Raw genomic sequence first — 17,478 nt, 5'->3', positions numbered from 1 at the left:
CTATCTCTGTGCTCTTAACAGTATTACAGCATCTATTTGCTTGACCTGGTGTGTCAGAGGGGCTAAAGTTGAGTCGAGGCACAGAACAGAGAACCCAAATTACCAAGCTCCTTCAGGACTAGTACTACATTTGTATACTTTTATAGCATTTAACTGGTAAAAAAAAAATGACAGCCCAACATTGGGGTATATTTATAAAGCAGTGAGCATGACATTCACATAAATACTAACTGTCCCGGATATTCCGGGGCATTTCCACGTCTTGGTCCTCTGTCCCAATAATGCTGTGTCTTAGGGTAGTTCTACATTTATTAACTCAAAAAGGCGTATTAGCCGAGGGAATCACAAATGCAAGTAGGTGGTTCCTACATAATTAGGAGTGGGGCCACCCAGAAACTGGGAGTGATCTAACCAGGGCCAACAGGGAAGTGGGCGTGATCATGGTGGGCTGCCTGGAAGGTGGAAGTATCAAGTGTGGGCCATGGGAGTTGGTGACATTGGATGGTCTCTATATAATTAGAGTTGGCATGACCCAGAAAGTAAGCATGATCTAGGCAGGGCCATCTGGAAAGTGAGTGTAATCTGTATGGGATTGCCTGGAAGGTGGAAATAGCAAGTTTGGGCTATGGACAGAGGTGACAGTCGGCGGTCCCTAGATAATTAAGGGTGGCACCATACAGAAAGTGGACATGATCTAGGCAGGGCCATCTAGAAAGTGGGCATAATGTAAGTTGGAAATATCAAGTATGGGCCATGGACAGTGGTGACAGTGTCCCAGAGACTGGGACAAAGATGTTGCTAAGTATGCATTCACCAAAAATTCACTATAGGTGTATCTTCCTGATGCATGTGTTTTAAATTACAGTGAGTCATATGATTTACAGTACCTGTAGTGAATGTTACATTGGCTGTCACATTTACTGGTTTCCTAATAATGTACCCCAATGTGTTTGATACATTTCATTTTGTTTGTTATGGGAAGGGAGCCATTTTAAATTTTGCTTCTACATTTTTTATCAGATGCTAAAATGGCATAATGACCCATATTTATAGATATAGGCAAGTATGTTTTTATGGATATTCATAAAGAGACTTCCCACAGTGCTTATTGAATACACTGATCAACAAATATACATCATTGCATCAGTAGTTCCATTGGGTGTAAATAGGCCGCTTATCAAGATCTTGGTTTGTTGGTTAAATATACATTTTTCAACATTTATGTAGTGTGGAACCACCCTTAAACACACACATTCTAGACTTCTGTATATCAGTAGGGTTCCTAAAAGGATGCTCCCTTTCCATGTTCCTTCGTTGAACCAATTTGCTGATTTTTCATAAACACATTTTTGTCAATCTAGTCCTGAGATTTACAGAACCCCACCAGAATGCACAACCAGGCTGGTGACTTTTCACTGCTGCAGTTAAGCAAGAATGCTAGGTCACCACCTATTCCCTACCACCAGCCTAGGACAGGACAGAGAGGGAGTAGCAGCAGTTTACCCAATTGCTCACACTGATCTCTCCTCCTGTCAGCTTTTGTGCCTACTATTTGGCTGCTAGCACTGTCCATCCCTCTTCCAGTAGGAGTGCTGCTGTACAAGGAACTATATAATGCTAATAATAAGCCATACTCAGATAATTAGAGGAGCTACATAAATACACTTTATTATCTTTTAATTAATTCATAGCTTCATTCATTTCTGTGTATATATCTACCTAGTTCAGCTTTACAGTGGAAACCATTGCATGAATATTGTGTTAGTAGGGTAAAAAACATATTTAAAGAACCTAAATAATTTATTTAACTATTAACACAAGATCATTTAAATACTGTTCATTTTTCTATAAACATTCAGAAATATTTACTCTTCACTATCCTTCTGCAAAAAAGAAAAAAAAATGTAAGGCAAAATAAGTAATTTTAGGAAGAAATTTAAGTGACATAACATTGACAAATGGTGTTATACCTTTCCTCCAACGTCACGGCTTTTGGCCCTGAGCTTGTTGACCTGGGACTCAGCAATATCGGCTCTCTCTTCAGCCTCTTCAAGCTCATGCTGGACCTTCCTGACGCGGCTCAGGTGAGCATTGGCTTGTTCCTCCTGAAGAGCAGGGTTAATCAATTGTCATATTGCAAATTGTATTGGAAATTTGGTCTAAAGTCTAACTTGCTTGCTAGTTTATGAAGAAAAGGCTTCTAAAAATAAGTTTTTCTACAAGAAATTAAGTTTCCACTTACAGATTCCTCAGACTGTCTCTTATAGGCCTTGACCTTCAGCTGCAGCTTGTCTACCAGATCCTGCAATCTCAGGATGTTTTTCCTATCTTCCTCAGTCTGCAAAAGAAAGATAATATAGAGCATTCAGAATGCAAGTATCATGTTTGTAACAAAATGCTTTAACCCAAGTTAGTATATGTGCTAAGGTACTTTACCTGGTAGGTCAGTTCCTTAACCCTCCTTTCATATTTGCGAACTCCTTTAACGGACTCAACTCCACGTTTCTGCTCATTGTCCAGCTCACTCTCCAGTTCACGCACCTGTCAGGAACATTTTTAGAAAATATATTGGTGGAATTTTTTTATTTATCCCCCAATCTTTACCACATTAATATTTAATATACTTACTCTGGCTTCCAGTTTCTGGAGCTGCTTCTTGCCACCCTTCAGTGCCAGCTGTTCGGCTTCATCCAGACGGTGCTGCAGGTCCTTTACAGTCTGTTCAAGGTTCTTCTTCATTCTCTCCAGATGGGCACTGGTGTCCTGCTCCTTCTTCAGCTCTTCTGCCATCAGAGCAGCCTTGAGTAGTATGGAAAAACCGTCAGTGGGAATATTGACTTAGTGTGATCTATGCTATGAGTTTGTGCAAGAATGGATGTGTACATCAGTGATGGCCTTTTTGGCTTTGTCTTCAGCATTTCTGGCTTCCTGAACAGATTCTTCCATTTCATTCTGCAGCTGTGCAAAGTCACTTTCTAATTTCTTCTTGCTGTTGAGCAGGCTGGTGTTCTAGAAAGACAAATATTTGGGGCATTATTTTGCATTTCATGAAACAAGGTAACATTTATTGCTAAATCTAATAGTATTTAGTAGTAAATCCTACCTGTGAGTGCAGGAGCTGCAGACGTTCACTGGCATCCAGAAGTTCCTGTTCTGCCATCTTGCGAGATCTCTCTGTCTGTTCCAGAGCAGACCTGGACTCCTCAATCTCAGCTTGTTGCAAATTGCTTCTGCGTTCAATCACAGCAACCTGTTCCTTCAGGTCTTCCTGTCCCCTCACAGCATCATCTAACTGTAGCTGGGCATCCTAGATGACAAAGAGTGTGTGGTCGTAAACCAACAATCTGACTACTTTCAATAGAATGAGACTAGAGTTTTGTATTTTGTATGATTATGTGTGCTTTTTAGAGATACCTTCAGTTGTCCTTGCACATTTCTGAGCTGTTTCTGTGCCTCTGCAGCCTGGCGGTTGGCATGGCTAAGTTGGATCTCAAGTTCATTCAGATCTCCTTCCATCTTCTTTTTCAGTCTCAGAGCATCATTTCTGCTCCTGATTTCAGAGTCCAAAGTGCTCTGCATGGTGTCGATGGCTCTCTGGCTATTTCTCTTCAGCTGTTCAATCTCCTCATCCTTCTCTGCAATCTTCCTGTCCACCTCAGATTTGATCTGGTTCAGCTCAAGCTGAACACGGAGGATCTTGGCTTCTTCATGTTCCAATGATCCCTTTAAAAAAGGAACACAATATGGAAAATTAAGTTGTTAGACTGGCATTCAGAAACGTAATGCCAAAATTAAGCCAATCCATAGTATCGTGTGTATTTTTCTAGTTATAGTTGTGTACCTCAGCTTCCTCCAGAGCAGCCTGAAGGTCACTCTTTTCCTGTTCAACCTGCTTCTTGGCCTTCTCAAGTTCATTAATGGACTTTCCAGTCTCACCAATCTGTTCAGTCAGATCTGAGATCTCCTCTGATGAAGAGATGGTCAAACAAATGTTACACTTAATTATTTGGTGCACATGCCAGTCTCATCAATTAAAAATGATAGAAATAAGTAAGCAAATTTTAAATATATGAAATCACATACGTTGCAAGTTCTTGTTCTCGCGTTTCAGGGTTTCAGCTTGTTCCAGAGCCTCTTCATAAGCATTCTTCATCTTGAAGATCTCAGTGCTCAGGCTACGAGCCTCTTTCTGAGCAGCCTCTAGTTCAGCCTGACCCTCCTCAAACTTCTGCTTCCATTCTGCCAGGACCTGAAATCATGGACATGATTAGAATATGTATTCAAATAATTGAAAGTTATTACAGAGGTATAATTTCTGCATGTTGACCTTGTCAAAGTTCCTCTGTTTCTTGTCAAGAGAAGCTGCTGCACTATTTGCTCTCTCCACATCAACCATGAGGTCTTCAACCTCAGACTGCAACCTCTGCTTGGTCTTTTCCAGGGACGCACACTTAGAGTTCACAGCCTCAACCTGCTCCTCAGCATCCTGCAAACGCTGAACCAGCTTTTTCCTGTAAAGAAAATAAAAAACAATATTATGTAATCGTACAATAAGAGTATTTTTCTATTATAAAATCAATTAAAATATTGAAATTTAAACAAATCTTCTGAGTTTCAACTTACTTGGCCTCCTCCAGCTCCTCTGTGCGCTGAATGGCATCCGTTTCATATTTGGTCCTCCACTGAGCAACTTCACCATTAGCCTTGGACAGAGAACGTTGAAGCTCAGCCTTGGCTTCCTGTTCCTCCTCATATTGCTCACGGAGCAAGTCATTGTCATGGCGAGCAGACTGCAGGGCATGGGCAAGGGCATTCTTGGCCTGGAATATGCAGATGAGAATTGTGTGAAATGCATGTAATGGTATTGTAAGAAATTTATTATTTCAGTAGTTTTCATTTAACTTAACATTACAGCGTTACCTTTGTTTCCTCTTCAAGCTGTCTCTTGAGTTCCTCAACCTGCTGAGTGAAACCCTGTTTGCCTCTGGAAAGCTGAGAAATCAGAGATTCCTTCTCTTCAAGCTGGCGAGACAGCTCACCTAGAATCATTTGAGAAAAATATTACATAGCATGGAAAAACACTACATTTAATAGACACATCATAGTGCATGTAGTATTTCTTCACTCTTCTAAATACTCTTACTATACCATTGGTTTTCTAAATTATTTTATTGGCTTCTATTTTATACAGTATATCCAGAGGCTACACCTAATTATATTGTGACATTTATTACTTCTATTACATGATTACAGTAATTAACCTACCAGACTCAGTCTGCAGACGAGCCTTCTGGGTAGTTAGGTCATTAAGTAAGCGCAGATGTTCATCGTCCTTAGACTTAACTTCACTCAGTTGGTCCTCAAGCACACGGTTAACTTTCTCAAGGTTGGCCTGCAAGAACAAGAACAATGGTAAAATCATTGTTTTCATTCCAGAATAAGGATTAAAAAAGCATTATGAAACATATATTTTGGAAAAATGACCTACCTTAGCTTTAGAGATGCTCTCCAAGTTGCTGGCGAGGTCATCAATCTCCATCTTCAGCTCACTCTTCTCTTTCTCCAGCTTCTGCTTAACACGCTGCAGGTTGTCAATCTGTTCTCCAAGCTCAGTAACACTGTCAGCATGCTTCTTGCGCAGAGCTGCAGCAGTGGCTTCATGTTGAAGTGTAGCTTCTTCCAGGTCATGTTTCAGTTTCTGGAATTCAGCTTCACGTTTCTTGTTCAGCTCAATCTGGGCAGATGTTGCACCGCCAGCTTCCTCAAGTCTTTCACTGATTTCTTCAAGTTCTCTGGAGAGATCTGCTCTCTGTTTCTCAACTTTGGCACGTGCTGCCCTCTCAGCTTCAATTTCCTCCTCAAGTTCTTCCATGCGAGCCTAAATAGAGCAGGTTATTATTATAGGGATTGTAATAATCATAGCTACATATTGATAAATAAATCTGTATGATATTAGGATCCTGTAATCCATTGTTTTACCTGCAGTTCCTTTATCTTCTTCTGCAGTTGAGATCCAAGGGATTGTTCATCCTCAATCTTTGCCTGGAGTTGGCTGATTTCAAAGTCTTTCCTGTGAATTAAGGTTAATACAAGTTTCAAATGTTGCCTTAATTTTCAGTCTTTCCTTTTAAAAAATGGAGAGCAATCCTTACTTTTTCAGTTTTTCATCAGTTTGCTGCTTATCATTTTCAAGATCCATGACAGTTTCCTGGGACAGTTTCAGGTCACCTTCCAGCTTCCTCTTGGCCCTTTCCAGCTCAAGACGGAGTTTCTTCTCTTGTTCCAGAGAACCTTCCAGCTGGAGGTAAATTCATTTATTTGAATAAATTGGCTCTTTTTAAATACACAGCAGATTAGTATTAGAAATCCTATTTTAACTCACATCATCCACTTGCTGTTCCAGCTTTGTCTTTGCTTTGGTCAAGGAGCTGACTTTGTCTTCCTCAGCTTGAAGGTCATCAAGAGTTTGCTGATGAGCCTCCTGAAGAGCTTTCTTTTCCTTGGTGAGTTTGGAGACATTTTCATCAAGAGATGCCAATTCTTCAGTAAGATTTTTAACCTGTAAGTAAGAGAACAAAGATTAACATACACCATTCTACAGTATTAGGAAGTGGACTTTGTATTTGTGTATTTGTATTAGAAAGTGGACTTTGCTTTTCTTGTTGCTTATACCTTATTTTCTGTTGCATGTTTTTCTTTTTCTACTTTTGCCAGAGTGAGTTCCAGGTCATCGATATCTTTCTTCAGCTCTGAGCATTCATCTTCTAGTTTCCTTTTCTTAGCTGTCAGTTCAGCATTGCTTTCTTCTTCATCTTCAAGTCTTTCATTGAGCTCCTTGACCTTTGATTCCAGTTGAATCTTATTCTTGATGAGACCTTCACATCTCTCCTCAGCATCAACCAGAGTCTCAGATTCCTGTTGAAAATAATTTTCTTTTATGCAACTGGGAATTTTTGGATGGACACCAATTAGATATAACTAGAAATTCTGTTTCTAGAAACAGTTTGTTGCTATGTAATTCTACCTACCGATTGGACTTGGAGCATTAAGTCATTCTTCTCCTGCAACAGGGCAATCATTTTCTCCTCTAGCTCTTTCTTCTTGGACTCTGCCTTGACCAGAGCTTCCTGGGTCTTTCCAAACTCCTCTTTCATATTTGCCATCTCCTTCTCAGTTTCTGCACTCTTCAGGAGAGGCTTAATCTTGAAGTACAGTTTCATCCATGGCCAGTGTTTGACATTCATGAATGATCTGACATTGTACTGGATGACAAAGATGGCTTCCCTGTTTAGGAAATAGTTATAATTTCCAGTTGTTTTTTTGCATTCCTAATGAAGGTGGATCGGTGCTGCATTCAATGAAGTACATGATAAATGTTACCTTCTTTCCGTCATCTTCTTGAATTCAACTCTCATCAAGAATCCTCTACAGAGGGCCTGAGTATGAGTGATAAGTTCTGCCAACTTTTCATCTCTCATCTCTTCCAGGGTACCCAGGAGACCAGCTTTGAAGAATACCTTTAGAAAAAAAATACTCATTTTAAATAAAAAAAATTTTAAACTGTTTGATCTACCATTTTCTTGGAGTGGCTACTTCCAAACCTTGGTGTGGCCAAATTTGTACTGAGTGTGGTCAACATCAATAGAGCCCAAGAGTTTCTCTGATGCCTTCTTGCTGTCAATAAACTGACCCTCTGGGATTGCACTGGCATTCAGGACCTTGTAACTTTAGTAAAAAGAACAGTTTGGTATAGTTAATGTTCATTCTCAAAGTGTATAATAAATGATATATATCTAAATAACTAAAACTTTCCATTTAACTCCCAAATCTAATGGCATTATCCACCCTTAATGATCCAACAGTTTTATAAGATATACAAGTATGTTTACAATGTGCATGAAAATTTACCGTTGCTTAAAGTCACCATAAATAATTCTGCTGGGGAATCCCTTTCTACAGATTCTGATACCTTCCAATACACCATTACATCTCAGTTGGTGAATGATTAGGTGGTTATCCATGATACCTGTCAATCAATAAAGAGATATCTTAAATGTCAGCAGTGACCACAACAACAATAGTGCCTTTTAATGTTTGGTGCTTGCAGCATGAAAAGGATAATAAAATTGTACCTGGAGTTTTAGTCTCATTGGGGATCAGACAACGCACAAAATGAGGGTGAGTGCTTTTCAAGTTGGTCATCAGCTTGCTCAAGTTTTCCTATAACACACACATTATAAATGAAGATTTACATACCGTATTTTCCGGCGTATAAGACGACTTTTTGACCCTTGAAAATCTTCTCAAAAGTCGGGGGTGGTCTTATATCCCGGTATACGTCAGGGCGGCACTCTTTAGGGGGGTGACGCGGTGCCGCCACCGTCCCCCCCTTCCGACGGAAGGGACACTAAGTACAGGGGCCACTCCCTCACTCCTGCCGCTCGGCTCCGCCTCCTCACCAGTGATTGGCCGCCAGAACTGTAGCTCAGGAAAGGCACACAGGTGGCCAATCACGGGCGAGGAAGCGGAGCCGAGCCGACCCGCGAAAATCGAGTGAGGGAGAAGCCGGTAAGTGTGCAGTACAGAGGTGCTGCTGCAACCACATATGCTGGCTGCAGCAGTACCATACTGGAACAGGAGTAAGCAAGTGTCATTGGTGTCAGTGGGAGGAATAGTGCCCCATCATTGGTGTCACTGATACTAATGATGGGCATTATTCCTGCCATTGACACCAATGATGGGGCACTATTCCTCCCACTGACACCAACGATGGGGCACTATTCCTCCCACTGACACCAACGATGGGGCACTATTCCTCCCACTGATACCAATGATAGGGCACTATTCCTCCCACTGATACCAATGATGGAGCACTATTCCTCCCACTGACACCAATGATGGGGCACTATTCCTCCAACTGACACCAATGATGGGGCACTATTCCTCCCACTGACACCAACGATGGGGCACTATTCCTCTCCCCACTGACGGGGTACTATTTCTCCCACTGACACCAATGTTGGGACACTATTCCTCCCACTGACACCAATAATGGGGCACTATTCCTCCCACTGATACCAATGATGGGGCACTATTCCTCCCACTGACACCAATGATGGGGCACTATTCCTCCCACTGACACCAATGATGGGGCACTATTCCTCTCCCCACTGATGGGGTACTATTCCTCCCACTGACACCAATGTTGGGACGCTATTCCTCCCACTGACACCAATGATGGGACGCTATTCCTCCCACTGACACCAATGATGGGGCACTATTCCTCCCACTGATACCAATGATGGGGCACTATTCCTCCCACTGACACCAATGATGGGGCGCTATTCCTCCCACTGACACCAATGATGGGGCGCTATTCCTCCCACTGACACCAATGATGGGGTGCTATTCCTCCCACTGACACCAATGATGGGGTGCTATTCCTCCCACTGACACCAATGATGGGGCACGATTCTTCCCACTGACACCAATGATGGGGTGCTATTCCTCCTACTGACACCAATGATGGGGCACGATTCGTTGCTCTGACACCAATGATGGGACACTATTCCTCCCACTGACACCAATGATGGGGCGCTATTCCTTCCACTGACACCAATGATGGGGCGCTATTCCTCCCACTGAGACCAATGATGGGGCGCTATTCCTCCCACTGACACCAATGATGGGGTGCTATTCCTCCCACTGACACCAATGATGGGGCACGAATCTTCCCACTGACACCAATGATGGGGTGCTATTCCTTCCACTGACACCAATGATGGGGCACGATTCGTTGCTCTGACACCAATGATGGGGTGCTATTCCTCCCACTGACACCAATGATGGGGCATGATTCTTCGCTCTGACACCATTGATGGGGCACGATTCCTCGCTCTGACACCAATGATGGGGCACTATTCCTCCCACTGACACCAATGATGGGGCACGATTCTTTGCTCTGACACCAATGATGGGGCACGATTCCTCGCTCTGACACCAATGATGGGGCACTATTCCTCCCACTGACACCAATGATGGGACACTATTCCTCCCACTGACACCAATGATGGGGCACTATTAGTCCCACTGATACCAATGATGGGGCACTATCCCTCCCACTGACACCAATGATGGGGCACTATTCCTCCCCCTGATCCCAATGATGGGGCACTATTCCTCCCCCTGATACCAATGATGGGGCACTATTCCTCCCACTGACACCAATGATGGGGCACAATTCCTCGCTCTGACACCAATGATGGGGCACGATTCCTCACTCTGACACCAATGATGGGGCACGATTCTTTGCTCTGACACCAATGATGGGGCACGATTCCTCGCTCTGACACCAATGATGGGGCACGATTCCTCGCTCTGACACCAATGATGGGGCACTATTCCTCCCACTGACACTAATGATGGGACACTATTCCTCACACACTGACACTAATGATGGGGCACCATCATTGGTGTCAATGGGAGGAATAGTGCCTCATCATTGGTGTCAGTGGGAGGAATAGTGCCCCATCATTGGTGTCAGAGCGAGGAATCGTGCCCCATCATTGGTGTCAGAGCGAGGAATCGTGCCCCATCATTGGTGTCAGAGCGAGGAATCGTGCCCCATCATTGGAATACCCTACCATATTGAAATCAAATCTGATGTTTTTTAATTTTTATTTGGTGTGTGTTGGAAGAGGGGTAGTCTTATACGGCGAGTATAGCCCAAACCCTGTATTTTAACAGGAAAAGTAGGGGGTCGTCTTATACGCCCAGTCGTCTTATACGCCGGAAAATACGGTACATGTTAGAATAATATAGCTATGGTAGAGATGATGTAAGACTTCATGCAGATTAAAAGGTCATACTAACTCTAAACAGAGCAGACACAGTCTGGAAGGAGGATCCCTTCTTCTTCTTTCCACCTTTACCACCGCTGCCAGCATCTGTTAATAAAACATAATGGGAGAGTCATCACAGATCTTAATCTAAATGTAAAAGTAAAAAAAAAAAAATTAAAATAAGAAAGGAACAGGCAAGCTACTCACCATCAGTAGCATTGTAGCTGGAGTACAGGAAGGACAGCAGTTTCATTGAAGATTTCTGGTACAGCTGGATAACAGATTCATTCAGTGGATCCTTATTCTTGTCCAGCCAGCCGCTGATGTTGTAATCCACAGTACCAGCATAGTGTACAAGGGAGAAATGAGCCTCAGCTTTTCCTTTGCCAGGTTTGGGCTTCTCAAAGTTCTTGCACTTGCCAAGATGCTGCTCATACAGCTTGTTCTTGAAGGATGTGTCAGTGGCCTTGGGGAACATGCACTCCTCTTCAAGGATGGAGAAGATGCCCATAGGCTGATAACAAACAATAGGTGTTACTCTGTAACAACACATAATTCTACAATTTTTGTTTCATAATAACATTTACAAATGTGAAATTACCTTCTCAATAAGCTCAATGCAGGCAGCCAAGTCCATACCAAAGTCAATGAACTCCCAGTCAATACCTTCCTTCTTGTATTCTTCTTGCTCAAGGACAAACATGTGGTGGTTGAAGAACTGCTGCAACTTCTCATTGGTGAAGTTGATACAGAGCTGTTCCAAGCTGTTGTACTGTATGTAAAAGAAAGAAATGAGAACAGGTCGTTGCTTTGAAAGGCATACAAAGCTAGAACTGTTGAAGAACTTACATCAAAGATTTCAAATCCAGCAATATCCAGCACACCAATAAAGAACTGTCTTGGCTGCTTGGTGTCGAGCTGCTGGTTGATACGGGTGACCATCCACAAGAAGAGTTTCTCAAAGACTGACTTAGTAAGAGCACCAACAGAGTTGTTAACCTAAGGAGGAGAGCAAAGCCATTTGTAAATATAATATAAAAACGTAGTTTTCTTTGATTATGTGGATATTTTGTTTCTTGTTTTTATCTTACCTGAGGCACAGTTTGTCCCTTGGTGACAAACTCATTGCCGACCTTTACTCTGGGGTAGCACAGAGCCTTCAGCAAATCAGCGGAGTTCAGGCCCATCAAATAAGCAATCTTGTCAGCAACTGCAGATAAGACATATAGTATGAACTAAATCCTAAAATGGGATAGATGGAAAAAAAATTCATAAAATAAATTGAAAAACCAAAGACAAACCCTCAGTTCCGTCTGGCTCGGCCTGCTCCTCCCTCTGCTTCTGCTTGAACTTCATATTGCCGTGATGCATGACAGCACCAGTCAGCTTGTAGATGCTGATCTTTTCTTCTGGGGTGAATCCCAGGATGTCAATAGCAGTCTGTTGGAAAAATAGCTCTGGTTATTCGCTGCCTTTTTAGCACCTTCATAAACCTGCAGAAATTTAAGAAAACTGAAAAAAGTTTTTTCTATTCAAGATTTCAACTACTTACATCTGTGGCAATCAATTCCTCTTCATCATTGATACTCTTCACAACGATTTCACCTTGGCTGATTGAGGGGTAGTCGTATGGGTTAGTGGTCACAAGAAGCATCTCTGAACACAAACATTGTAAAAAATGTTAAGGACTACATTATAATTACATGTGCTTATGGTTTACAGGTCTCATTTCTGTGCTCTTCATGTGAGAGAAAATATGAGCATACCTACAACCTCGGGTTTCTTGTTTGTCAAGATCTGGTAGAAGATGTGATAGCTTCTTTCAGCTGACAACTGAAATGTTACTCTGGACTTCTCCAGCAGATCTATAAAATTGCATAGTAGTAGTTAAATGAACATATGTGAGAAACTACAAAATGAGAAAAACTTAGAGGGTTTCGTTCTTACATGTTTCGATATCAGCTGAAGACAGTTTTCCAGTGGTACCAAAGTGGATTCTGATGAATTTACCCTAAACATGAGAAGAAACGATTAGAAAGGCATTCATGTAGTATCCTAGATTTATCTGAGATCCCAGAAATTAGTAACTAATGAACCTATAGATCTCTTGAATACCTACAAAACGAGAGGAGTTGTCATTTCTCAAAGTCTTGGCATTACCGAAGGCTTCCAGTAGAGGGTTAGCCTGGATGATCTGATCTTCCAGAGTACCCTAAAGATAAAGATATAGAATGATTCAGCAGGACAAGTAAAACAGGTAAGAGTATTAAGAACAAGCAAGAAGGGAAAAAAATCAGAAAAATGGAAGTCATATTAGTAGCTACTACATGTTCCACTGTGGTGCATTGGTTATACAAGTACAAGGCCCTTAAGGCTAGGTTCACATCTGTGCGGGTGGTGCCACTGCGGATCAGCACGAAACTCCGTGCAGCCGCACCACCCGCACAGAGAAATGTGGATCCGCGGGCTGGTGCTATTAGTTCTAATAGCACGTTGCCCGTACTGGAAAATGCAACCGTACTGGGAACCGAGGTGCCCGTGCGGGCTGCATTTTTGGAAGACATGCAGGGACTTCTTCTCTACGGGGCACGGGAGTCCATTCAAATGAATGGGCTCTCGTGCCCACGCAAAACGTGGCATGCACGGCCGCATATATGTCACCTGGGGCTTAAGCAGGTCTGAGCAAGCAGCTTTTTATGTAGTAAATAATATCCTAATTACATTAGCAGTTTTACAGTCACATACCAATACAGTATTGGCCTGTATCATATTTCTTGAACGCTGCAATGAACACATTAACTGTGAAGGACAGGACTGTAATCAGAGCGAAGTTATATTTGTTGTCGTACTTGGCTTTCATAAATCTATGTGCGCTGACACTCAATGAATCTCCCAAATTACATAACTTTGTTAACACATATTTATGATGTCATATAGTCAACAGGTATGCAAAAGAAGCACCTAGAATTTTTATTATGTATATTATGACTTTAGTTTGTATTCCCACAAGAGGATATAACATGCTAGGAGTATTCCACAACCTGACCACGTGACCTTAAAAAACTCTTCCTAAACTAATGGTAAAATATTATTTTGCTGATATGCAGCTATTTTCCCCTTTTTCTTTTCTTTGTAGAAAATAGTAATTTCACAGTTTACTTACATTGACTTTGTATATATGTAGTAATTATCAATTACCTCTAACTTGCCTTTTTTCCAAATGGGACAAATTCATTTTTTTTTCTACTTTTCATATAAGGGAGACCTGCCATCTATTTAGTTTATATTGGCTTTGTACCCTCTATAAATCTTTTATGTCCTTATAAGTATATTACCCAAAAGTGTATTCCATACTCAAGACCTTAGTGATTTATGTAGGATAATATTATACTTACATGTGTTTTCATTTTATCTTTATACTGCCGCTTGGCATTGAGTGCATTTGCATAGCTAACCAACTCCTTTTCCAAGATCTATTTTTTTTTTTTATTAAAAGTTATAACTTGAGTACGCACCTGCATGCTGTTGCTCATCTCCTTCTTCTTACCGGAGTCACCAAGAGCTGCAATTGTTGCAAAGTACTGAATGACACGCTTGGTGTTGACAGTCTTTCCAGCACCAGATTCACCAGTAATCAGGACAGATTGATTTTCACGATCTGACAAATGCAAATGTGGATTTAAACCATGTATGTGGCTCTTGAACATATCAAACAAACATTCAGAATAAGCTTAGGTACCTGTAAGCATGTACTGATAAGCGTTATCAGAGATGGAGAAGATGTGTGGTGGGGCTTCCATACGCTTCTTGCCTCTGTAGCCGGCAACCACCTTAGGGTCATACACTGGCAGCCACTTGTAGGGGTTGACAGTGACGCAGAAAAGTCCAGAATATGTCTGTAATGTGTTATAATGTATGGGATGTTAGTGAAACAACTCAAGATTTTACCTAAAAATATAAAATCTATTGCCTGGCATGTCAAATAACCCATCATCAGGCTGCTCTGGAGAGAGCTTTTTTGCAACATTAACCATTTGACGCCCGGCCAATAGCCGCATGGCGTCCGTAAAAATGCACTAGCTTTCCGGGAGGCCGCCATATGGCGTACTCCCGCACATGCGCAGTTCGCGCGCTTGCAGAGCCACGCAGCGGCGCGATCTGTCACCAGCCGTGTACCTCGGACACGGCCGATGACAGATCTGAGTATCGGCCCCGTTGCCGGTACCATGTGACCTGCTGTGACCAATCACAGCAGGTCACATGACAGTTGTATACAATGGATGGCTTCATTCATGCCATCCATTGTATACTAGTGTCTAGCTGTGAATGGTCACAGCTAATCACATGCACATGTCATGTGATTAGCTGTGGCCAAATAACAGCTAAGCACAAAAAAAAAAAACAAAACAAAAAAAAAACCCTGAATGAATCGATGTCATTCAGGTAAATGCTTGCTTATAGCAAAGTAATTCTTTGCTATAAGCAAATTGTGTAAAAAAAAAATAAAAAAAAAATGATCACTTCCCCAAAGTAGTACAATGTTACTATGGTATCATTGTACTACTTTGGTCATAGTGAAATATGAAAAAAAATCTTAAAAAAAAAGAAAAAAAATGTAATAAAAAATTTAAAATAATAAAAATAAAAAAATATATATATATTTTTTTTTTCACACTGTCACCAGTCAGTGTCCCTGATCACCACCATGCCAGTTATATGATGATGCTGTACTGCACTGGTGACAGTATGTAAAAAAACAAATAGTGAAAATCATTTTTTTTATTTTTTCATTTTCCGAAAAATTATGACAAAAAAAATACAACTTCAAAAAACTCGCCATGCCTCTTATGAAGTACGTCGGACTGTCTACTTTTGCAAAAAGGGGTCATTTGGGGGATATCTGTACTGTTCTGACATTCTTGGACCTCAAGAAATTAGATTGGCCGTCAGTACTTCAGGATTGATCAATATTCAGATCTATACCATAGTTTGTGAACTCTATAACTTTCCTACAAACTAAAAAATACATCCTAATTTGGGTTATTTTCAACAAAGACATGTAGTAGAATCCATCTTGGCCTAAATTTATGAAGAACAATTATTTATTTACAAACTTTTATAACAGAAACAAAGAAAAACGTGTTTTTTTTTCAAAATTTTTGGTCTTTTTTTGTTAATTTAGCAAAAAATAAAAACCCCGGCGGTGATTAAATACCACCAAAAGAAAGCTCTAGTTGTGTGAAGAAAATGATAAAATTTTAGTTTGGGTACAATGTTGTATGACCGTGTAATTGTCATTCAAAGTGTGAGAGCGCTGAAACCTGAAAAATGGCATGGGCAGGAAGGGGGTAAAATGCCCGGTATGGAATTTGTTAAGGACCCCCCACCTATTGACAATTTACACAGCAGGTTGGGTTTTTAAGCTGAGTACCGAGACCTCTTGGTTTTTCTTTACATTCAGCAACCAAATTCAGACTTTCAGATTAAAGCTGTTATTTTACGGGGTAGGTTTGGTTGCCATTCATCAACTGATGCATACAAAAAAATTCAAAAGATTTTTAACTAAGAATACAATTTTTTACTATAAAAGAAAGCATGCATTAATAGGACTGGTATCTACATTTTATATTACCACCAGTCTTTTTATTTCAGGCTTAACACAAAGATTTTGGGACTTACGTAGATCATCCAGGCTGCGTAACGCTCTTTGAGGTTGTACAGCACAGAAGCCTCATTCAGGTGAGTCATCATCGCCATGTCTTCAATTTTATCGAACTTGGGAGGATTCTGGGGGTATACTTGACTGTCTTTGACTGATACAGTCTGGAATGCAAAATTATATGTTTGATATATTGTTTTCTAATGGTGTTTAGGTGATTTATTATGAAAAATATGCTATAATAGTTACCCTGCCATCGTCAGTGTTTACGGTGACTTTTTCTTCATCCCGAGCAGTGACCATGCCCTTCACGTAGAGTTCCTTTTGGTCATCTATGTAGCAGGTGTTCTTGGCATCGAAAGGCTTGTTCTGGGCTTCCAGTCTTTCTTTTTCAGACTTACGGAGGAACTGGGCAGCATCGCCGAATACAGCCATCTCACCGTCACTCATGGTTGCAGGTTTCTGTTTGAAAATGTATTTTTGTTAATAATGTTGTGAGGGATTCAAATGTAGGGCAATATCTGAATGGTATTGACCAAATTAACTAATATATGGTGCAATATATTTGTGAAATCAATTAAGACATATTAGGCTGCATTCAAACTGTTCAATTTTTGTTCAGTTAAAAAAAAGCAGAAGAAAAATGCATTAAAAATGCATCCCTTTAAATCCTATGGAACTCATCAAATTGGTCTGTTGCATTTCAGTTGCATTTTTAAAATCCTGCTGGCTGCATTTTTAGTGCATGTTTGGACAGGACCAAAAAATGCAGCAAAAATGCACCTCTCCATTGAAATGAATGTAAAACGCAGCAAAAATGCGCCAAAGAATGCATCAAAAAATGCAGTGTACCTGTAGGAAGTGCTTTGGTCAGTCCAGAGATAGGGGGGTAAATGCAATACAAATGCATCAAAAACGCAACGTGACAAAAATGCACATGCGTTTCTGATGTGTTTTTTTCAACTGAGCAGTGTGAAA

General features: G+C 41.1%; 1 protein-coding gene across 1 annotated transcript; it reads right to left on the bottom strand.

The window, feature by feature from the left end:
* Window positions 1-1,642: 1,642 nt before the first annotated feature.
* On the bottom strand, window positions 1,643-16,950 carry LOC149439373 (myosin heavy chain, skeletal muscle, adult-like). The gene is made up of 38 exons (XM_089659091.1): window positions 16,750-16,950; window positions 16,521-16,664; window positions 14,581-14,737; window positions 14,357-14,499; window positions 12,961-13,053; window positions 12,789-12,852; window positions 12,608-12,706; window positions 12,394-12,497; window positions 12,143-12,281; window positions 11,933-12,051; window positions 11,691-11,840; window positions 11,443-11,613; window positions 11,049-11,355; window positions 10,873-10,946; window positions 8,133-8,220; window positions 7,909-8,026; window positions 7,602-7,725; window positions 7,381-7,517; window positions 7,029-7,284; window positions 6,673-6,915; window positions 6,383-6,559; window positions 6,153-6,298; window positions 5,980-6,070; window positions 5,489-5,878; window positions 5,266-5,392; window positions 4,921-5,039; window positions 4,624-4,820; window positions 4,328-4,511; window positions 4,084-4,249; window positions 3,842-3,966; window positions 3,415-3,723; window positions 3,104-3,307; window positions 2,884-3,009; window positions 2,629-2,799; window positions 2,437-2,541; window positions 2,243-2,338; window positions 1,971-2,105; window positions 1,643-1,883 (listed from the first exon to the last, which is right to left on the bottom strand). Exons 1-38 carry the CDS (start codon window positions 16,948-16,950, stop codon window positions 1,866-1,868), a joined length of 5,817 nt encoding a protein of 1,938 aa, XP_089515217.1. The 3' UTR covers window positions 1,643-1,865.
* Between the last annotated feature and the right edge of the window lie 528 nt (window positions 16,951-17,478).

The sequence above is a fragment of the Staurois parvus genome, unplaced genomic scaffold (genome assembly GCF_062004578.1).
Source record: "Staurois parvus isolate SC_StPar_1 unplaced genomic scaffold, SC_StPar_1.0 ptg001132l, whole genome shotgun sequence".
Taxonomy (NCBI): Eukaryota; Metazoa; Chordata; class Amphibia; order Anura; family Ranidae; genus Staurois; species Staurois parvus.
Note: the sequence above shows the minus strand (reverse complement) of the source record. Positions and strands in the feature narration are given on the sequence as shown.

Coding starts and splice junctions, on each gene's coding strand:
- LOC149439373 (XM_089659091.1), bottom strand. CDS start 16,950: ATGAGTGACGGTGAGATGGCTGTATTCGGCGATGCTGCCCAGTTCCTC. Junction 8,027..8,132: donor CAATGAGACTAAAACTCCAG/GTACAATTTTAT, acceptor ATTGATTGACAG/GTATCATGGATAACCACCTA. Junction 2,339..2,436: donor TTAAGGAACTGACCTACCAG/GTAAAGTACCTT, acceptor TTTCTTTTGCAG/ACTGAGGAAGATAGGAAAAA.